Source organism: Tetranychus urticae, chromosome 2, assembly GCF_039701765.1.
Source record: "Tetranychus urticae isolate SD_2017Ah chromosome 2, NJAU_TeUrti_SD_1.0, whole genome shotgun sequence".
Classification (NCBI taxonomy): domain Eukaryota; kingdom Metazoa; phylum Arthropoda; class Arachnida; order Trombidiformes; family Tetranychidae; genus Tetranychus; species Tetranychus urticae.
In genome coordinates, this window is record NC_142959.1 from 2578992 (window position 1) to 2602238 (window position 23247).

Sequence of the window (23247 nt, forward strand, 5' to 3'; positions counted from 1 at the left end):
GTTTAGTTTATATTTAATAACTTTCATGGTTTCATGGGCAACATTTTTTGATTCAAAATTTTTTACTTCTCCAGCTTGTCTGGTTAACCAAATACAGATATCAATGAATAAATAATTGAAACTCGTTCAAGAGTGGAAAAGGTAAATGTAATGGGAGTGGATCAAGTTTAGGGTCCATTGAGTGGTGAAGTAAGAAAAGGTAAGGAGATCGACTTTTTTCTTGCCATTTTGCCTGTTACTTGGAAAGATAATTGACTTGGTCAAGTTTTACTTTTTAAATTGAACTCGAGGTTGTAAGGTTGAGCTTCTCAATTAGCTCGGGTTGCTCATTGATCAATGTCAATGTTGAACTGTATTTACAAAATGTTATCAATCAAAAATGGTTTTCAAGTCAACAGAAGGTAAGAAGATAAAAAAAGGATTAAGGTAAAGAGCAAAGGTTAAGTTGGTTAATTAGAAATGGAAAATTGAAAGAGAGAATGAAATGTCGAGAGTAGCTTTGAGATTTACTGGGTTCAAGAGTAAGCCGTGAAAGGTCAAGTTTACTGGTCAACTGCGTATTCATTTGTATTCAGTCATTTAGATTTACAATTTCAATTAGAAAACGCATTTCAACATTAATTTGCTTTAATTTTAATGAAACATTTTATTGATTTACAATTTTGTGAATGAAATAGACTCATTGAATCATTTTCATGATCACTAAATGTGCAGTTTCTCGATGGGCGTCTGTTTCTGTCTTTATTGAATTGATTTGATTCTAAAGGGTGAACCAAAAGTAGGGACACAACAATTTTAAGCGGATTGTTAGAAAAACTATTATGCCCTGAAACAATTAAAGAGCATAAACTGATAGAGAAATTTTCTAGCTTCAATTCAATATCAAAATATTGAATTTTTATGAAAAAATATGATCAGTATTCGTGTTGAAAATTAATTTTTTATTTACGAGTTTGCCATTCCCTATGTTGAAGATGAAAAAAATTCCACAGAAAGAGAGAAAATTTCAGGGAAAAACTTGCCCGGTGCTCTTCCGTTTTGAAAATTCTGCTTTTGATGTAGCTAAGAATGCTCTTCAAGATGAAATCTATCTAAAATTTATTTTATTTAAAAAAATCTGTGAAAAATAACCATAAAAAAATCATCTAAAGCTGCGGCAAAACTTTAACAGTAAGCATGAATCAAAAATTACGTAAAATTTTTTGAGAATGTCGCCCAACAAAAATAAAATAATCATCTTATTGTCCGAGTTCTAGTCTACAAAATATCTTAAGATGAAATAAATACGATAAATATTAACCAAGAAATCCAGTTTCAAATTTTGTGTCCCTACTTTTGGTTCACCCTTTAATGAACATTTCGTTTACTGTAGGTTTGTAGTCTGTTTACTAAAAGCTTATGTTATTCATCCCTGCAAAGTTCAACTTGCATCACTGGGTCATGTTATTTCTTTGCGACAAAAGGCGTCATATGTCGCGCTAACTGCAGTCAACTGAATTATATTATTATAATAACTCACTGAACGATTGGGAGGAAAACAACTTTCATCATTCATTATGATGCTTGGTTTAGATTTGAGTAAGAAATCGTTCTTTCCCATTTTTAAATATTTAATTTGCTTTTCTTGTTGCTCAGAGTTCTGTTCAAGAAACTTCGACTGATTTCATTTTTTAGATGAATACTAAATGGTATTGCAATGCTATATTCAATTTTCCTTCACTCAAAAGGATGCTGCAGTTGGTGTTATTAATATTTTTATTGGACATAACATTGGAATGTAATCTGAATAAAAAAGATTTTATGAATTGTTCTTGAAATGGGCATTAAAGGAGTTTTACTGTTAAGGACAATTGTCAAGATAACTGAACCTTCGTGATACTAATTGAAAGAATATATTTTAAGTGATAACATTTCTTTTATGAGTATAATCAAGGAATGCACTTTTGATGCAAGTAACTCCCTGTCACTTTAGAAATAACTGAAAATTGATATCTCAATATAAAGCATCTAGCTACTTTTTACACATCGAATACTCGACTTGATGTATCGAGCTTCATCGACAGAAAAGATCCTTTTATGTAATAAAAAACATCAGCAAAACACTAACACTCAATAACAGATGGATAAGATTCTGACTGAGACACCGAGCGAAAAACAAAAGTTTGGAAGAATCGCATCAAGCAACGAAAAGCTTCCAAACTCGAAAAACTTGACAAACATTATTTTGTTCGATTTCGTTCACAAGATGCAATAAAAATAACAAAACCAGCAAGTTATGGTGTATCATTAGTACTCCATTAAATCTATCAAAATCTATTTCTAACTAATCTGGTTACCGAATAATTAGTCCAACAATTTATCCACCAAGTTTTATTTACACTAAAGGACGGTGACAGATTCTGCCTGTTTTTGAGCCAGAGATTTTTCAATGCCAATCGATAGAGGACACTCGACTCTATAAGGAATGTTCAAAACCTTACAGAAAATTTCGGACCTAAGGCCGAAAAAACACGGTCAAAAGTCGAATTTTTTAAACAGTATTTTAAATGAAAATAAAGGTTTTTAGTACTGAAAAAAATGTTGAAAAGCTTGAAAAAGCTGTTTTCAATGTACTTTTCAACTTTTTATGTACAAATAGTGTCAATAATGATTTGTAAGTTGACATTATGCGTTCATAAGCTACATATTTGATTCGGTAATTGTGAATTTATACATTTTAATGCAATTTTGTCGATTCAACAATCAAAAATCAATTACTATTTTATATCAATAACAATACGACAATTTCAATATAATAATATTTTTCCTTTTTTCAATGTACAAGAAAACTTAAATACCAGAGCTCCGTTAGCATTAACCAGCCATCACCGCGAGGAGGAGGAGTTGGATTTCTGATGACCACGACTTATCCAAACGTGCGTAAAAACATCACGTTGGAGCGTAACATAAACTATCTCATGTGGGTACTGAAATTGAGATTTAACTCGGCTGCTTCGCCCATGAGATAGTTTATGGATCCTCATCAGAGTCAGGATCTCTCTCATCCACACCACCAAGTTTGTGAGCAAACGAATCTAAATGATTTGCTGCTGGAGGCCTGATGGGTGAATGTCGACCTGTGGACAAATACCAAATAAGGCAAGCTACATGTGAACAGCAGCCAACCGTTCTTCTACCAGAATTGCACTGGCAATAATAGGCAATGATTTTGTCCAACAGGGGAACACACTTATCTATGAGAATATATGTAAAGTATTTCACTTTAGATTTGTGTGCAGAGATGATCTTGGCTCTGAATAGTATGGGATCAATTGTTGTCAAGTCCGGGATTGATAAGGATTGTGTAAATACAGAAATTGGAATTTCATTATCAATGATAGAGGCATTAACGTAAGAATAAATATTCCGGATTTGATAAGTCCCGAGTGTTATCCTGTAAATGTCGTCCAGAGATAATCGTGGAAATTCTGACAAGTCATCATCAGAGGCTTCCACAAAGTCTCTCCTTTTTGCATTTAAGTTATTCACGGGATCCAAAATATAATTCCCAAGATGATTATCTAAGTCTTTTTTTGCAAAAAAACTTTCAATAATCATCTGTGTATTACCTCTATCACTAATAAATCGAGGATGATAACGATTCAGAATCGCTGCTATGATCTTCAACAAATCAGCATGTCCTGGAAGAGATGTGTTTTGCAGCACATTGTCCATGTATCTGAACTGAGACTTCATTCTTCCGTTCATAGCCTCAACAACCCATCTGATTTTCGTAGAAAATCTTGTTTGATTTGCTTGTTGAGTTGTCAACTGCTGACGCCTTCCAGATTTTGATTTTGCAGTTGTTAATGCTGGCATCAAAACTTTGAAACCAAGGTTCTGGATGGTATGAGTGGAGTCTCTGAAGCCTCTATCTACAATAAAACAATCACCTGGGTTGAAGAATTCCCTTATCTTCCCATCATCTCTACTCAGGATATTATTCAAGATTCGTGCATCATTATCAGTAGCAGCGAAACCAGGAAACACATCAATTATGTAACCATCTGGAAGCACACACAGCATTGGTTTCGTCAAAGGCCTCTTCTTCTGCATAGAGTATGTTGCCTTTTGACATCGTAATTTATTACTTTTGTAAGTCGTGGTCATTAGAAGTCCAACTCCGCCTCCTCGTGGTGATGACTGGATAACACTAAAGGAGCTCTGGCAAAAAAATAAACCCGACAAACTCTGGGAATACGCGAAAGTCCGAATTGACAATAACCAAACATAGTCCAGATGAAAGGCCATCTGAAAAAACTTATAAAAATTGTGTCAAACCTCTGGCTCACGCAGGTTAAAGAATAGGCAGCACCGAGGTGAAAGGTGACAAACTCTGGAAATACGCGAAAGTCCGAATTGACAATAACCAAACATAGTCCAGGTGAAAGGCCATCTGAAAAAACCTATAAAAATCTTATCAAACCTCTGGCTCACGCATGTTAAGGAATAGGCAGCACCGGGGTGAAAGTTGACAAACTCTGAAAATACGCGAAAGTCCGAATTGACAATAACCAAACATAGTCCAGGTGAAAGGCCATCTGAAAAAACCTATAAAAATCTTATCAAACCTCTGGCTCACGCATGTTAAGGAATAGGCAGCACCGAGGTGAAAGGTGACAAACTCTAGAAATACGCGAAAGTCCGAATTGACAATAACCAAACATAGTCCAGGTGAAAGGTCATCTGGAAAAACCTATAAAAATCTTATCAAACCTCTGGCTCACGCATGTTAAGGAATAGGCAGCACCGGGGTGAAAGTTGACAAACTCTGAAAATACGCGAAAGTCCGAATTGACAATAACCAAACATAGTCCAGGTGAAAGGCCATCTGAAAAAACCTATAAAAATCTTATCAAACCTCTGGCTCACGCATGTTAAGGAATAGGCAGCACCGGGGTGAAAGGTGACAAACTCTGGAAATACGCGAAAGTCCGAATTGACAATAACCAAACATAGTCCAGGTGAAAGGCCATCTGAAAAAACCTATAAAAATCTTATGAAATCTCTGGCTCACGCATGTTAAGGAATAGGCAGCACCGGGGTGAAAGTTGACAAACTCTGTAAATACGCGAAAGTCCGAAATGACAATAACCAAACATAGTCTAGGTGAAAGGTCATCTGGAAAAACCTATAAAAATCTTATCAAATCTCTGGCTCACTAACTTTCTTGCCAAATCTGGCAACTCCTCATACTTTAATACACAAAAACTTAGTTAATTAGCTAACGGAGTATTGTTTGCAAAAAATAAACTTAAAGGCATGTTTAATTATCGTTTATAAGCCTCGAATATTCATTAAAAGTTGTTATCTCGATGTTATTTTTTCCGACTTTCAAACGCGTTTTTCATGCCTTAAGTCCGCACTGGGAAATTTATGCCTCTGGGGACTTTTACTTGTTTATATGTCCTCTATCGAATGGCACTATCAAATAGCTGGCTCACAATGGGCAGTTTTACATAGGCTTTCTGTCACCCTCCTTTACTCTTACTAATCATTTTTGATTAAACCTCAACTCTACTTGTGAGTCAACCTTTAATGGACTAAATTTTCAATTGCAATGTTTACCTTCACTGACGCAAAGTTTAATTCACATTATCAGATTATTTTGTTACAAGCTAAATAATAAAGTAAACACAAGCTTAAAAGTTTCCGGTATTTAATCATCAAGTTAACCTTAAAAGTCAAGGTTGATTTCATCTTAATAAACATTTCATTTGTTTGATTAAAAGGTTCACTTAGGCAATCAAAACTACAGATGTTTGACTCGATCAAAGATCAACATTATCGACTCAATTTTGCATTGAAAGTAAAAAACTGTTATCAAGTTCAATAAAGTGTGACTCAAAGTACACTCGGAATCATGATCATGATTAGAGGTAAAAAATAAACAATATTTGAAAGCAAAGGATGATTGGTTTGATAAATGATCCAATAAACAGCTTCAATTGCCATCGACTCATCTCAATGGTTATCACTTTTCAATCACAAACTTGGCTACAAAAAGTCATCTTAAAGTGCTTTTATTAAAAAACAAAGACGAAAACTTGTGGCAACAAAAAGTTAAGTGCAAAATAAACTCAATCAAAAAGTGTTCAACTTTCATTGATCGACATTAAAATTGACTTTTACTCGCTTCCTATCAGTTTATGCTAATAAACATATCAACTTGGAGAGGAATTTGCTTACAAATGTTTACTTTGACCGCTCGAGAGTCAGACTTACCTTTCTTTGCGCAAATCGGCATTTCGTTTTCTGAATGCTTCAACAAGTATCTGTAAATCGTCTGCGTGCCGCTCATGAATAACTGATAGTTGTTGGGTGAAATCGGCAACAGCGAAAATGAGAGGAAAAAATGGATCGATATCCTGATTGAAGGCGCGGGAACCCATTTCTATCGAATCGCCCAAGTTGGAAAATCTAAATTTCTATTTGATAAATATTCTGTTTTCTGATAAAATAGTTATTCATGAGAAGAGATTCTTTTCAAATGAACCAGATTTGACAGGTAAAGCTGAAAAGAAAAGTTGATAATCCAAATTGTCACCAATCTTTTTTTTCGTCGTCTTTCAAAGCCAACTGTTGATATTGAATGGTGAAATTGTACAAAAATAATTTGAAAAAGAAACACAAAAATGAACAAAACACCAAAAATAAAGATTTGGATCAACACTGAAAACAAAAACAAAATGAATTAATCCTTTGAAATGTTAATCTTTTTTTCTCTCCTTTGGATTCTCTTCACTTCACTTTTACTGTTCACCACAAAAATCAATGATATTGTTGTTCACTCAAGCTTGATGTCTGAGTAAGTTCAATTGAGCAAAAAAGTGTTAATCTTTGCTTGATTTTAAACAATTTTTCCCCTTTTCCACACTTTGTTTCTTCCTTTTACAAGAATCGAGGTGATGGCAACAAAGATCAAAAAAGATTCTTAACCAAGGATCATTTGCAACTTGTTTAGTTTTTTTTTGTCTGGAGAAGCGCTTTTTCCTTGTCGATATTTTTATGCGTATGAATAAAACTTTGGGTATGAAATTTTTCAAGGAAAGGTTATGATATTGATGATCAAGATGAACAAGAATAACAACAAGAACAACATGTAAACTCGAAGCCAAATGAACTGTTGCCAAAGATAAACTTTTTTTTCTTTTTCTTGCGCTTCTCCAATGTTAAAATAAAGGCGCAACAAACAAGTTCAAAGGCTGTGTTTGCTGGCGCCATCTATATTCCAGCATTCAAAGCATCAATTTTCGATTTCTTTTTTTCATCAAAATTTTCTTTGATAAATTCGTACACTCACCTGAAATGACTCACCTGACTAAAAATTCGAGATTCGGAAAAACTGCATATTTCTGATTTTCTTTTTTTCAATTTTAAGAATTTGATTTATTATATTTATAATATTTCCTTTCTTCGAACTTTATGTTTTAAAATTGCTCACGAAAAATCTTGGTGATTCGATTGCGGACGAATTCTGAATTTCTTGGTTTTCTGAAAAAACGACCATTATTTTGGTCAATTTTGTAAAATTCAATTTTTCTTTTTTCTCTCAACTTTTCGTCTTGTAATCGTTGACGAAAACTTTTGTAGTTCCGAAAAAGAATTATGGAAATTGAAATTTCGAAAGTTCATTTTATTTATATTGATAGAAAGGAAAGAGATTGAAACTCAATTTGAGCTTGAATTGAATATAAAAACGAAATATTACATTTTGTTCAACATTTTAAATTATTACCACTACGCAATATTGTCACATTTGATTGGTTAATTGTCATTTCATTTTATATACAATTTTATTATTCCTAACAGTTTTTGGCAGTTAATTTGAAACGAAAACATTTTTTCCCTAAAAAGTGAAAAGTATTGTTTTGGTATATTTTACAACATTCCTGGCTATTTGATTGTTCACGAGTTTTGATCAGTTTGGTCAGTTGCGAGAATGCATTTTGGATGAAGGGAAAAGAAAAGTTTCCTTTAGATGAACCAAAGTGAACATTTGATAAAGGGTGTTGATGAGCGAATTCAATTATCTTATAATTACATTTGAAACTTGCACTGTTTTTGAAAACAGAATGAGCAAATTGTTGAAAAACAAAGAAAAAAACTGTTTCCATTGAAATGTTGTTCAATTAATTTTCTCAGTTTTGATTAGTTTGGATTTGTAAAAGTTGATTTAACTCAGTGATAACAATGAGTAACAATTGTAAAAATTGATTGAAATGAAAAGTCGAATAAGTTAACAAATATTTTACATGAAAATTGTACAAAATCACAGATTATGTTTGTTGCCCTGAAATGGCTTTACAAATGGTCTTGACATGTTGACATTCTCAGTAATCTGAATTTGACCAATTAGCAAGTAGATTCAACATTGAATTGGATTCAAAAATTATTGCCTCAAGGATTCAATCGATTCGATTTGGTTCCTTTTCTGTTGAGCAATTTAAGTGTTTAAAATTCACTTTACAACCATTTCATTGATAATCTTTCAGACTCTGGACGCAAAAAATTTTTCAGTCTTGAATGATTGTCATAATGTGCCAAAAAAGGGTTTGAATCGCCTTTTAAAATGAAGCCTCTTGAAATGGTAAAGATTACATTCCAAAATGATTCGAAGAGAAAGAACGAAAAATTATTCTTGGTCAGTTGTAGCTTGAGAGGTGAGCAGTTTTCAGTAAGCTTTGCCAAAACACATCGCAATGGAAATTGATTGTTGAAAGTTCTTCAAGTTGCGAGATTTCAAAATTTCTCATTCAATAAGTTCGACAGCTTAATTTGGCGTTTTCGTTATCATTCATTATTTACATTATTATTGTGAATTTTCCCAGGGTTCTTTAGATTCAACTCAATTCCTAGTCAGTTTCTGTTTGAAATTTGCAATGAAGTCGAAAGTCAACTTTGTTTGCTGATCGAAATGCATTATTGATTTGGTATTGATTGTAAGTTGACTTTTGATCTGCAAACAAACAGTTGCAAGAATCTCTAACACTTAAGAATTGATTTGCAATACAAAATGAAGACAGAAAATTGACAATCAGAATCAGGTGTAATCTTCTTTGGACCTTGGAAGCTTAGATTCTAGTCACACTGTGCCTTTTTCCACCTGAAAACTCGTCACAATAGCCTAATGATTACGGCAATGACGCTATTCAAATTTTGTTCGACCACAATTGCAATGCTTATCGCGGGTTGACCGTTATTGAGATAGTTTTGGTGGAAAAGCATGGAAATGTTGAGTAACGAGATTAACTGGGCATTTGAATAAATGTTGCCATTCCTTTTTTCCTCCCAAGTTGTAGCTACAAATATTCAACAATATCGCACTTGATTGATGGATATGAAGAAAATATTGGCCAATAAGGGACAATATTTTGACAGTTTGAGTTAGCATTTGATGTGGATTGGCTGACATTACTACGAGTCATTTGACTGAGGAACGGGAAGATTGGGTGAACCAGCAAGGTTCCTTTGCTCAGGCTGACGGTTCCATTGTCAACTAGGCTCACATTAGGCTGTCCCGGTCTACCAGGTCCACTTGTCTTTGGTCTATAAGTTATTGCTGAAAGGCTTTGAGTTCGACGAGGATTAAAGTCGGGCTTCAAGGATTGATCACTTTCTACAAAATGAAAAACGAAAAAAAGAATGAGAACAAAAAGAACTCGAAAAAAAACAAGAAAAGTCATTACCTTCAGACAGGGTTGCTGTTTGATCACCTTTTTCTGTATCATCTTCTTCACATGATGAACAGAAGCCATTATAAGCTTGATTATTATTGTTGGCATCGTTAAGGGAAGCCTTGATTGCCATTGAATAAGAGGTTTCATCGCATATAAAACTGGGTCCACAAGTTGCTGATGTTAATGAGACAATTACTTTACTATTGTTGGTGCCATTAAGGTTGCCCAGTGTTGATGGTTTTATTGACTTGCACTGGCTAACAGGTAAACATGGTACAATCCCATCAGCATTTGCTTTTAAAATTATACCTCGATCATTATCTTTATCTTGTACCTTGCACTTGGTGCCATTCTCATTTCGAAACTTTTCATCCTTTACTTTCACTTCACCTTTACATTTATCATCTTCATCTTCATCCTCTTCAACAGCATCATCATCTGCAACTGCATCATCGGAAAACTCGTGAGAACTGTAATCTTCCTTCACCAAATCACTTGGTGTCGATGAAGTTGATGGTTTAGGCAATCGATTGTAATCATCGATATTCTTCATGGAAGTAAATTTAGACTCGATAGGAGGCGGTTTTCGACGAGTGACACCATTGGCCCCGTTACCTGCACCACCAGTCGAACCATTCGTTCCATTTGGTTCATCGACTTTCGGCAATTCTGGACATGAAGTGTGCGACTTTCGGGCAACAAGTTCATCGACTGATCCAACCAAAGACATTGAAGCCGTCAATGAGATGAACGAAGTGTCTTTTTCACTGCGCAAAACGAAAAAATCGAAATTAATGAAAATTCTTTTCTATAATTTTTCTCCACTAATTATCTAATTACTTGATTACTCTGAAATCGATGATTAAAGATTTTTTTTCGCTCGAAATAAAGTGACAAAAAATGAACATTTAAAGTCGATTTTTTGTCGAATCTTTTTTCTCGCAAAATTAATTGAACTTTTTGTTGAATAATTGAAAAGCTTTAATGCAAATGTCTCCAATAATCCTTCAAGCCATTAAGGAATCAACATTAATCTTAAAAAATAGAAACTTTAGATTTACCTTTTTGTCAAAGTTGATGAATCCTTTTCAGTTATTAAAAGGCAAATTTGCTTCTCAGGTAAAAGATTTTGCTTCGATGAAATGGATGCAATTGCAGTTGTTTTAGCTGCCAGTGAAGCTGGTTTGAGCAACTCTTTGGGTTTAATAATGTCTTCATTTGTGGTTCCCATTTCAATGCCATACTGTCTCAGTCTAAACATCAAAGCTTCCAATTCAAAAGTTTTCTGTTTCAGTGGAAATGTTGCAGACGAAAAAAGAAGAAGAAAAAAAGACGAAAATGAAGAAATTATTTCCAAATGATTGCAATGTAAGAAGGAAGAAGAAATGAAAACAAGATTCAGATGAATAATGTAAACATGATATGAAAATGTAATGGAATTTTTGGGTTGAAAAGAAATGCAATAAAAGGGTAAAATTCATTTGATTTAGAGTTCAGGTAAAAAGATTTTTCTTATTTTCTTTTTTTCTCTCTCTTTCCAACATTGATATTGCTCGACTTAACAGGAGGTAAAAATGATATTATAACTCAGCAGGACAGATGAAGACAAAGAGCTTGTAATGATAATTTATTAATATTGAAGTGAAAATGAATGAATGGAGAAAAATGTTTCATGATAATTATTTTTCATTTTTTAATTTCTTTCATCGAGAAGAGACTTTTGTTTCTCACAGCTTTTTGTTGCGATAAAAGATGATGGATGAAACATGGGGACAATGAAGTTCTGCGGTTGATTACCTCTTTTAATCTTTGCCGTTGACGTGTATTAAATTCTGTTAGAACTTTGATTCTCTGATGAAGTTCCATTTCATCCGACTCTTTTCGCGATTTCTTCAAGGGTTTCAATGTTGGCCGAGATCGCCTTTCATCCATGTCAGGATTACGCTTCAATTCAATCAACTGGCAAGTGAACAGAAAAGGTTCATGTTTAGTGTCAACCAAATGAAACAGAAATGGCCATGAGAATGGAATGGAAAAAAAGTGGAAAGAGATATTAATATAGTAAATTGTAATGATTATGATGAGGATTTTGTGATTCAGTTAGGTTCTTAGACTGAGTTTTCTCATTGAGATTTTTTGTTTGCTGGGAATGTTGCTTTTTACTTGGACACAGACAAACATGGGTCAGTTGGCTGTACAGTGATCAGTGTTTTTGGATGAGGGTTGTAAAGGGTAAAGCCATGCAGTAAAGATGGGATTAAAGGTTGAAGAGGTTTTCGTTTTTAGTGCATTTTCCAGTTCAAAGATTCAGATAACATTATATTGACAATAACTTTTAATGTAATGATAAAGACAACGACAATAAAGAAATAGTGAAGAAAGTAAATAGATGGAGAAAAAGAACAAAAATGAAGTAAAAATAATTTCATCTCAATTCTCTTTTGATAAGCAGCCAGGGTAAGCGTAAAGCAATTGCTAATCATTTTAGTGAAGCTACTGTTTGAAGCGAAGGTTGAGCATGGAAGATGGAAAGACTGGTGAAATTCAAATTTCGAAGCTTTTTTTGTGCTTTTGTCTCATTGAGCTTATTGGATGGATTTTTGTTTTGTCTAGTTTTTCATTTTTTTTGCTGTTTTTACTATTTCATGGAACATGTTTTTTTATAATTGGATTTGGACAAGAATTGCTGAATCTGCGTTTCCAATTAAAATTATGATTATCTGTGGGTTGGTCAGTTTAGTTTGAGTCTATTTTTGAATTGGTTTGGATAAGAATTTCAATTTCAAATGGATTTGTCTGTTTCGATTTTTGTTTAACTTCTATTTTTATCTTGTGGCTTTGTTTCCTGGATTGAATGTTCTGTGAAAAATATCGTTTGCTTATAAGCTTCCCTGTGTGCTTGTTTAGGTTTATTTTGCAGCTAATAAAGACTTCGATATTGATAATGTAATCTTTGAAAAAGAAAGTTGATATCTTACCAGTCTTACCTTGGGTACAAATACTAGGCAAAGGGTGGCAGTTGAACAGAAGATGATGAAAATGGAAATGATAACAAAGGCAGCGTCTTGTTGTTCCTTTAAAACAAATGAAAGTCCAGCTCCGATAACGCACATAATGACAACATTGTAAACCGACATTCCAATATACTTGGAATCGTTGAGCGCTGGAATAGATACATGGCGAGTTTCCCAGGCCAAAAAACATCCGAAAGCCTGAAAGCACACACAAAAGACGAAAATCTATCAATTTCGACTCGGAAAACTCCATCAACCAAAAGATCGCAAAAATTTGTCCTTTTCCTAAAAATGCATTCCATTCTGAAAAATCTCTTGAAAATCGACAAGACACTTTCTAAAGGCCAAAAAGCTCACTTATCGACCTTTGAAGATTTTTGCTCCTATTTTCTTCCAAAGTTAGGTTCGCTTTTGGATTAATTATGATTTCCATTTTGCCTCTTTTTCAGTCGATTGAATTTAATTTCACGAAATGACCATAAATAGTTGACTTACCATTAAAAGTCCTTTATAAACATAGATTGAGCCTAGAAAAATTGTCATCTTTTTACTATCACAAAACTCCATTTGCGGAACAATATGGACATCTTCATTTTCAGGGGAAGGCTGAAAAGAACAACAATAAATTAGATTTTTCTCTGGAAAACAATATTTTCCATTTTGTCTTATTCTTCATCCTTCTCCCTTTTCTGCATATCAAATCATCAGAAACATGAACAATGATTGTTACAAGAAACAGAATAAAATGAAACTGATAAATATTAATATCTTACATAAAGTTATGATAAATGTCTTGAAACTTATAACCAACAATGATAATTTTCATCGTCTTACCATCAATTATTTACGCAAAAATTCATTATTCATTTATATTATAATTCAATTGAATACAAAAAAACAAATCAATAAAAGCTAAACACAACTCAAACAAACGCAAACAAACTCGACTTTTCAACTCTTTTCCGCTCGAAAAACCCAAAAAGCTTCAGATCGCAAATCTAAGATTAGCCTAAAATCCTTGAAATACTATCAAGCCCAAGAAAGATATTTTCTTCAATAAATTATTCAACGAGAAAAAGAAAATTGAAACATTAAATTTTCGTAAAAAACGAGTTTCAACTCACCTTTGGGATACCTTGATGAGTTCCCCGGTAAAAAGGGTCAACAATTTGCCAAGTGGTCAAAGTGGCAACATCAATGAATACAAGTATTCCAACAACCATAAATAGTTTATAATCTTTAATAACCTGGAGAAGGCAAGTTGAATGGAAAAAAGAAAATTCTGTTAAAGTCTTTTTTTCCTCGACTTTAATGGGCAAGCTAATGAATCATTTGAAAAATGAATGAAAAATTGAAAGGTAAAGCTTCTGAAGCAACTCAAGTTAATCTGTTTAACCGCAAACAACGAAAAAAAAAGAAGTAATAACACTTTTCTATTCTCATTGAAACTCATCTTTTCTGCATTCAATTAAAGTCCTGGTAAAATTGTTGATGTAATGAACAATGAACAGTAAATTGAGGTGAAAAGGAAAAGAAAAGAAAGAAAAAAAATGGCAAAAGTTGTGAACCTTCTTTAAAGCCTGTTAAACATTATTAGGTAAAGACTTTCATTTACTTTCAACTTAAGGCGTCTTTTTAATCAAGAAAAGGTTAATCCTCTGGAGAAACTGTTGGATAACATTTTCATCATTATTATCATGTATTGAGCTTTTCTGTTGAGCTTTTCTTGATCAATATAAGAATTACAATTTCATGATAATATTTGCACTCCCTGTGATGGGAGAAAAGGTGAGGCTTGATTGTTCAACATTGATTAGTTGAAAATTGCAAATGGCAATGTTTCAATTTTCGGTTTGGGCAAAAAAAATTTTTCCATTGGCCAATTGGTTACAACTGACCAAGAGAATTGAATGAAGAAAAGGAAAAATAAACACAATTTGGGAGTGAAACATTGTTTTGGAATCAGCAATTCTCTTTTTTTTCTGCTCTCTGTTATCATAATACCTTTTTATTTAATTTAATGTTGGTGAAAATTGCATGAACTCTCCATGTTTTGCTAAACATGGAGCCAAAGGCAAGTGTAAATCCAGACATTAAAACCCAGGCTCGAGCCTATTGAGAAATGAAAACAAATGAAAACCCATTTTAAATTAACATTGATAAAGTTTTATCTTGCTTCGGATGATTGATTAATTTCTTTGTACTCTTTTTTATGCAAATTTAGATGATTAAAAAGTTTACCTAATTTACATTAAAAAGTAACTATCGATTGAACATTCCAAGTGTACAAACAGTGCTGCTCAGCTAATGAGAAACAAGTTGAATGTGAATAGCTTCACAACCCAGAAGACTAACCGACTCAGGATGACTTTTCACTGTTTAAGGGCCAAGTTTTTCATAGTCACACTGATCTTAGTTATCTTATCAGAAAAAATCGTCATTCTCAGAAAATGGCCCTAAAGGTTGATCAGAGGTATTCACATTCAACATGCAATTAGTTGAGTAAACCTGTATTTTGTCGATCAGTGATAAGGTTCGATATCAAACAAGTGAATTAATCGCACTTTATCGTGACTGATGATGAATCACAGAATATTTTTGAAACTTGTTTTCTAAGTTGAAAGTTGAGACTTGGTTGGTTTGTAGGAGCGCTGCAAGTGAATATTAAATTAAAAAATTTATGATTGGCAGTTTTCGATAAAATCACTTTCAAAACGTCGAAACGCCTTTTTGGTGAAGTTATGCATATTTTTTCATCAAACTGATTTTATTTTTTTGGCTTAAATACAAACTCATCAAGTCTCAACTTGAAAGTCCAAGTTGTATGAACATTTTGGATAGGTAAACTTACAGCACAAATGTAAGGAAAATTGGCTTCACTCAGAAGGCGACTGTCTAATCCCAATAATATCACACTGGTATAAGTTAATATGCATCCGATTATTATTAAATTATTTAAATATGGACTGGACATTTTAATATATCTAAAAAGGAGAAATGAAACGATCAATAAGCAATTAAAGTTGAAACGCAATATTGAAAAAGCTTACCTTTGTTTACGATATTTAATGTTCATTGAAAGGAAGACCAAGGCAAGTATTATACCCATAACGGCAAAAACTGATATCACAATAAACAATGTAAGGCTAATTCTTGAAGCAACAGTTATTTTAATTATTTCATCCACAGGAGGTCCACTTCCACCTAAAACAACAAAGAAAAGAGTTAAGATCATTTTATGATTTCGGCGATTCTTCCATTTCAAGTCATTTCCAACTCGACCAACTTAAATATTGAATCGATCATTTCAAAACTTAGATTCACAAAAGAAATGAACTTTTCAAATCGACAAATAAATTGTCATTTCGAGTAAATTTTTTTTCTTACTTCGATCATTAACACAGCTTTGTTTTAACGATACTTTTTAATATATTTTCTCGACTCGAACCAATTAATTGAAATGAATGATATTAAATGTAAAATCGATAAATTGTAATCACTAAGAACTGCTACAAGAAAATTATCCAAAAAAGTTGAAGTAATTTAATTAATAGTAAAGGCTTTTGCTATTAAGTCCTGGAAACTTAACTTTACTTCTTTGATCATCTAATAGTTTACCTGTTTAATATCAAAGTTTAATTTAATAACAGTTTAATGCAATTGAAGGAAGAAAAATATTTCAATATTTGGGTAAACATATATTGGTGCATGCTTTTTTTCATGATAACAAATGAAATGATAATAAATGAAACAACAAATGGTGAAAGGCAATATTGATAGAGTTACCTGGTAAACTTATTCAGCTGTATTTCCTCTATTACCTCTTTCAGTAATATTTATTTACTTACCAGGTTCACTGCATTAAACTTTCATTGCAACTCTACTTGTTTTTTTTGTCTCAACATTGCAACCATTTCTCCATCCAGTTTTGACTCGATAAAACATTGGATGCTCAACTATTATAGTGTAAATATTGTGTGTCCTTCTCTACCAATTTGTCAATTTCCTTCTCAAAATTTACCTACAATTAGAATCAAAATTGTCTTTTCATTCTTTCTCTTTCCCTCTGCTTAGTTAATGTTTACACTGACTAAAGGCCAAGTACTGGACTTGGCAAACAATACAATTAACGTTTTAGTTGCAAACAGTCCCTTTACTGGTTTGGCTTCAAATTAACTTTCCAACAATCTCTGTTTTGCCAAATAGCTTGTCTTTCTTTACTTTACTTCAAAAATATCTCGTTTTTCATGACCATGATGACAAATGTGTTTTAACTTGTAGAGCTATTAGGTAATCTCATGAGTCTTTTATCATGTTATCTTTCCGTAAGTACAGGCTATTCAAACTCATTTACTTCACGTTTCGTTCTCACGAATCAAAAATGCTAGTCAGCTTGCAGGAGGATTGCCAAAATGTTGGATTTTCGGTCTCATAATCATAATACAGCTATTCAGCCCCATTTACTTCCCGTTTTCGATTAATGTCTCATGAACTAAACATGCTAGGCTTATGATATCGAGGATATATGCTTTTAAGAATTGAACAACCATCAATGTAAAGTCTCAAGGTCGTTTGTCGGTGATCGTTCCTTATGACCTCAGACAAATTTCAAGATCTTTTCAGATAGAAAATCCAATTTATAGCAAGGTCATGTCAATGTCAAAGTCATGACATGTTGTTCTATAGTAGGGATGTTCCGATCCGATTTTAAAATCGATCTGATCGATTTTCCTCACGCAAAAAATGATCGATCTCAACCCAGAGAAAATCGATCTCTTTAAAAACATTATATTTGGAGATAATTTTGTAGATCCGATACTTTTTTGTCTTAAAAAAATTAAGAATGAGTATTTTTTGGCAATTTTTTTGTGATGTGATTGTGTTTTTGGAAATCGAAAATCGATCGATTTCTGAGGAAAATTGATCGGAAAAATCTATCTTAGTGAAAATCGGAAATCGCACATCCCTATTCTATAGTCCTTCGTGTCTAGATTGATTTTTAAAACGGGACTTCTATATTTATTTTCCTCCAGAGTAAGGTTTTCATTTGCTATGATCTCCATTGTAGCCTTTTCTTTTGTTGTCAGTTTCAAATTGAATACATAAACACTTTTCTGCTTCAAAAAAATTGATGAGAGTTCCAAAGTCTATAGTTGCTCAATATGTCGTTTATTATCCTCGGTTTGTACTCTTACTCTACATGTAATGATTCGATAATGATGATTAGAGTCGTTCCTTGGAATGAACGCAGGAACATAAATCCAAATTCCTTGTGTCCCGGATATCACAAATTGTTGGCTCATACGCGAGCGCGACACAATTCCTTTTTTTACCATGCACGAACAATTGTTGGTGACCAATGACTTTCTTTACGTCGTAATACCCGTCGGGAGACTTTGCAGTTGGTGGATCTAAATCCGTCTCGGTACCAATACTATTTGTGGTCATTTCTTTATAACTAGCAAATTCAATTTAAGTAAATATCATAAAATGTAACTATGTTAACACTTGAATGTGAAACTATGATCGACTAAAACCAGGGTCAGTTTTGAAGTAGAACGAATGTTATGCCAATAACCAATCATAGCAAAAGGTACCCAACGAGGACTCGTTGTTTACTCCTTCGCTCTGGTTCACTTAAAACCCCTAATCCTCTTAAGATAGGAGTCGCAGTGTGTTCCTGCAGCTAACAATAAAACTTGCTTGCCCATAATCTTGTTTTTGTTTTTAATTTGTATTGCCTCTCAACAATTGGTGACTACGGCAGGATTGTCTGCAACCAACTTGCATAACTCTTACCATTGGAAAGATTAATGAATTTTGCCTAAATGCGATTGATTAACTGATCAGTGATTAGTGATAAATGAGTCATACGTTTTATTTTTGCCCGATGGCATGAACTTAGACTCTTTTCAAAAAAACCCAGTGGAAATTCTTCGGCTGCCAACTATCACTCACTAGAAGCTTATGCATAGTAAGCGTTACAACACACACACAACAATAATTTCCTAACTAACCAAGTTTGAATATCTCAATTTATGTTGGTGTGCATTAAAAACAGGAAGTGATCAACCATAAGAGTCTATCGTATTGATTTCGCTGCATTTTATACCAAGTGTTCATCTGAATTTGTGTTTAGCTCTAAGATGTTTACTTTTGATCAATTAAACATGAATTCAACGGATTGGGTGTAGCCCTAGCCGTTTGTGAGTTGTGCATGAATGAAGGCGTAAAATGAAAAAACGCTCGGTATACCAGGCTATTTAGCTAACTTTCACGGTAGTTTTCAATTGTAATTTCCGAACGGTCAATGTTGCAGGCGTCATATTCGAACCATTAGCAGATTGAAAAACTATAAGTTAACACGCTCAATATCATTCGAGGTTACTTCGCATTTCAGCTCTAATTGATATCTGAAGATCATTTTCCAAGATGGCAAAATTTTTCAGATTGGTCGACATCTAACATGACCTTCAAATGTCAATTAAAGGATTGAGCTTGAGCGCCCGAACTTATGGTTTTGCAATCTTTTGAAGCGCACGGTTTAAGTCTGAGATCTGTAGCAACAATCATTTGTCAGTTATGCCTGCATAAAGGCGTAGAATAAGAAAGCTCCCTGTACATTATGAAATCTCAAGTTCAGCTTGTTACCAAACAGTGGGCAGAAGATCAGCATCAATGTCTATTTCCATTTGCAAAACTGTATCTCACTCGAATTTCCTGCAATCACGCTTTGACAATTAATTTTTTGATGACTTTATTTCACAAAGCCTTGAAATGTTTATTATAAAAAGCTATTCGCGCAAAAATAAAGATTCTAAAAATCAAAATCCTGTAACGCTTCTGATTTAGAGATCGAAAATATTACAAATTCCAAATTCTTATTGAATTGAGTGCAATCGAAAAGCTGATTTGATCATGGAAAAGCTTTCAGATAATGTTTCAAAAAATCGGATTTGGATTTTTCTCTCATCCTTTCAAACAAATCAAATATAACTTGAATGTATGAAATGATCTTTCGCAAGCAAAATTAATCTGATTATTAGATGCAGTTACACAATTCTTGAACAATGAACACTAATAATGTAAAAACTTATTGAATAATGTAAATGAACTCTGACCCTGAACTCAATCCAATCAAGCCAATTGAATTATTGAAAAGACCAACAGAAGTAAAGATTGAAATTTTACCCTGAAAAGGTAAAAAAAAGATTGAACTACTGCCAATTGAATATGGTCCAGCAGTGAAGCATCAAAAAGCAACATTCATCATAAATGCTATTACATGCAAACATGATAGAACGAAATAAAGATAAAATATGTAACACTAATACAGAAGGAGAAGCATCAGTTGAAAAGAAATGAATGCAACTTAAGTGAATATCGAGTTCGTGACTTGACTATCATTTTCTCTTTTCCTTTTCCTTTCATTTTTTTCTGATCTTTTTTCACCTCTTTCTCTCGAAATTCTTAGCTTTTCTTTTGCTCCATGTTACCATGAATCTCGAACATTTTCAGCCTATTTCTAACCTTTTTTCATCCAAAACAAAAAAAATCATTTCTCATTCTGTCAAACAATTTTTCGTTCTTTCCTTTACCTTCATTATCATCATTTTTGATTGAAATATTATCATGTATTATGTAACATTTTCCATGTTATCATCATCATTATCAACACCATCATGATAGTCTCATGAGTCTCATGTGTCTGCCAAATATTTTCATCGAAAAAAACTGATCTCTAGTTTTTGTCTCACAATTTTCTTCCACTTTACAGATTTTGACACTTTTTTCTTTCGTGTTTAAACCGATGAATGGTCAGCCAATACATCAAGGCATCGAACTGAAAATGGCAGAACTTTCTACTTAGAAACTTTTACTCATGTAATGCATGTGATCTGCAAGAGTACGATTCTTATGGAACTTCAGAACTGTTCGAATTAAAAGTTTTCAGTTTCCGATGGTTCTGATGATAGATTCTGCGACATTATTTAGCTAAAAGAAGGTTCATTTAGAATTGAAATTCCGTCATTTTCATTCGACAGCTCTAATAGCTTCAATAATTCTAGATTGTTTCATGGAAATGGGAATCAGTTCATGGCGAAAACAGAAAAAAATAAGTTTTGTTACTTGAAGAAGCAACAACTAATATTATTTTCTTGCACTTCAATAATCGAGATCATTGTCAAGTTGAACTCATTTCCTTCTCCTCCCATTTCACTCCCAACTCTCGAATCTCAGTCCATGATAAACATGTATTTCACTGTAAATTGTATTTCAATTTTTCTCTCTCATTTTTTCTTCCCAATATTCAATATTAAGCAGACAAATTGGTGCAATTTTTCAATGGATCCCAACCTAATATAACTCGTTAGTCAAAATCTTGATAGTTTTGTAACACTTTGTTCAATATAACACAAAACTCATCCTTTATAATACTTTGTCTCCCATCACATTTGCGTCAAAAAATTACATTTTCCATTCTTATCACTTATTCTGATGTTCATTTTTTTCATCATTATGCGAACTTTACTTTTTATTCCTCAATTTCACTATTCTTTCATTTCAAGTTGATTGGCCATCACAAGAAGTATAATTGATTTTCTCCAGTCATTGACTTTTTCCAGACTTTTCTTTCTTTAAAGACGTTAAAAATACGAATACTTGAAACGATGAGAATCAATCAATGTTTCTCAAGTAACTTGTCAACTCAGTTAGTCGATCAAATGAATCATCACGATTAGTTTCATTCATTTTCACATTGCAAGTTCAATAAATAACTTTCTTGATATTTTACTCAAAGCTTCTGCAACAGTTGAAAAGATATTTTGATATTATAAACTGGAAAAGCTGTTCACTTAAGATTCAATAATTTAGTTGATGATTGCAATCTACACTTGACTTGGTCAATGGAATAAAAGTAAATGAAAAAAGGACAAAATTACATTACCTCGCCATGAAATTGGTTCACCAACATTTAAATCAAGTACGTCGGTTGTTGAATGATATTCACCAATCTTGACTACTCGTCCATCTAAATGTCCATTTGGTGTAGAATGCAAATATGAACAAGAAAATTAGGCAATGTTCAACATGAAGTGAAAAGTGGTTCAACAAGATTTACCTTGAAATTGTTTGAGCAAAATACTTCCTCTTCTTTCATTACCATCGAAGCTTACATTACCCTAGAAATAAAAGTAAAAAAATGGCCAAAGTAAGCATTTGGTTTCATTATTTCATCTTGAATAATTTTTAGTCTCGAGGTTGGATCAAGTTTTCAGTTTAAAAGTTGATCTTGCACATGACAAGTGAAAAGCCTGTTGTTCAAGTTACATTATTATTGTAACAAATCGTTTCGAACCAAATTTAATATAATAAATGTGTTACACAACTGATTCGATTCGATGTCTTGATTAACATTAAGATTTATAGTTCGACTTCTTAATGTAACAGTTTTTCATTTATCAACATTGATGTTTCGATTTCTGATCTTCGAATTTCGGTCAATCTGATTGATCAATTTTCTTGACAATCATAAATCGATTTCTTTCCAATATCGAACAACAAATAAAAGTCAAAGTCGAAAACAAGAAATTCTGAAGAGAAGTCTTACCGTTACTCCGGTGAAAAAAGTTTCATTAAGCGCTTCACGAAAAATATCGGCCCACAAAACGGAGCCTCTATTTTTATAATCGAAGTCTTCTATATGAATTTCGGGTTGTCTTTCGGCCAACTTTTTCATTACATTTTCCAGTGCAAATGCAATGGTCCACATGCCATCATAAGCATAACCATGGAATCTCGAATATTCTTGATCTCTCTTCAGATTATACTCTTCTTCATATTGTGAAGCAGTCTGTTTAAGGAAATAAAAATGGCAACATTAATTTTCATGGATTGAAAAATACAATTGGAAAAAGTGAGTAAAAGCAAAATAAAAATGATTTTGCGGTTGCAACGACAAGTGTCCAAGTAATACTTACCAAACCTGAAACAGTTACATCTTGAGAGCTGCTCAATGTGAGCACATCTGTTGCAATGTAACCATCGAGAGCCTTAACTAAATCTTCTTTTGTACAATCAGAACTTTCATCTTCAGTTTCCCACCAAAAGTCACGATAAACGCCAGCAATAATCCACTGATATTTTCGTCCATAAAGTCCGTGTTTAAAAGCCTGTAAATCGAAAATCAAAATAATTCTTTCAAAAATGAATCAAAAGGGAAAGAAAGCCTAACAAAACCATCATCACTCAACGAACCGAATCACACAAACAAGGTTTAGTTTCCATTATGTGCAAAAGTGGAAACGAAATTTTCACTTTGAAATGTTTCTGACCATACGAAGGATAAAATAGCTAAAAAATCGGAATCGAAGTGCAACGATAAGAGAAGTGTAAATGTGCAGACATTTCGATAAGACCAAAATCCAATGAAATGTTCATCCATTGGTCGAATAAATGGAAACGTATTCTTTCAATGATCATTTCTCACCTTATCTAAATTCTCGAAGCTG

At 33.2% G+C, this 23247-nt stretch overlaps 3 protein-coding genes across 8 annotated transcripts in view; all 3 read right to left on the reverse strand.

The window, feature by feature from the left end:
- Positions 1-7158, reverse strand: part of LOC107363641 (uncharacterized) — a 46494-nt gene extending 39336 nt beyond the window's left edge. For all 5 annotated transcript variants that reach the window (XM_015930907.3, XM_015930905.3, XM_015930904.3 and 2 more), the window contains exon 1: positions 6265-7158. In XM_015930907.3, the coding sequence (XP_015786393.1) occupies positions 6265-6431 (167 nt within the window). In that variant the 5' untranslated portion in view covers positions 6432-7158. The remainder of the gene's footprint in view (positions 1-6264) is intronic.
- On the reverse strand, positions 2897-4149 carry LOC149093699 (uncharacterized). Its single transcript, XM_089267780.1, has one exon. It carries the CDS (start codon positions 4147-4149, stop codon positions 3010-3012), a length of 1140 nt encoding a protein of 379 aa, XP_089123906.1. The 3' UTR covers positions 2897-3009.
- A 496-nt stretch (positions 7159-7654) lies between the features above and the next one.
- Positions 7655-23247, reverse strand: part of LOC107363639 (gamma-aminobutyric acid type B receptor subunit 2-like) — a 77307-nt gene continuing 61714 nt past the window's right edge. Inside the window, exons 6-19 of one of the 2 annotated variants that reach the window (XM_089267984.1) lie at positions 22717-22908; positions 22347-22589; positions 21858-21918; positions 21684-21767; positions 15784-15937; positions 15585-15717; positions 14738-14845; positions 13858-13980; positions 13229-13339; positions 12707-12931; positions 11517-11678; positions 10781-11004; positions 9729-10486; positions 7655-9658 (exon numbers count right to left, since the gene is read on the reverse strand). In XM_089267984.1, coding sequence (XP_089124110.1) covers positions 9342-9658; positions 9729-10486; positions 10781-11004; positions 11517-11678; positions 12707-12931; positions 13229-13339; positions 13858-13980; positions 14738-14845; positions 15585-15717; positions 15784-15937; positions 21684-21767; positions 21858-21918; positions 22347-22589; positions 22717-22908 — 2895 coding nt within the window. In that variant the 3' untranslated portion in view covers positions 7655-9341. Of the gene's footprint in view, positions 9659-9728; positions 10487-10780; positions 11005-11516; positions 11679-12697; positions 12932-13228; positions 13340-13857; positions 13981-14737; positions 14846-15584; positions 15718-15783; positions 15938-21683; positions 21768-21857; positions 21919-22346; positions 22590-22716; positions 22909-23247 lie in introns of both variants that reach the window. The other variant, XM_089267983.1, reaches the window with a different exon arrangement.

Excerpts from the sequence above, each read along its gene's own strand:
- LOC149093699 (XM_089267780.1), bottom strand. The coding sequence starts at position 4,149 with ATGACCACGACTTACAAAAGTAATAAATTACGATGTCAAAAGGCAACA.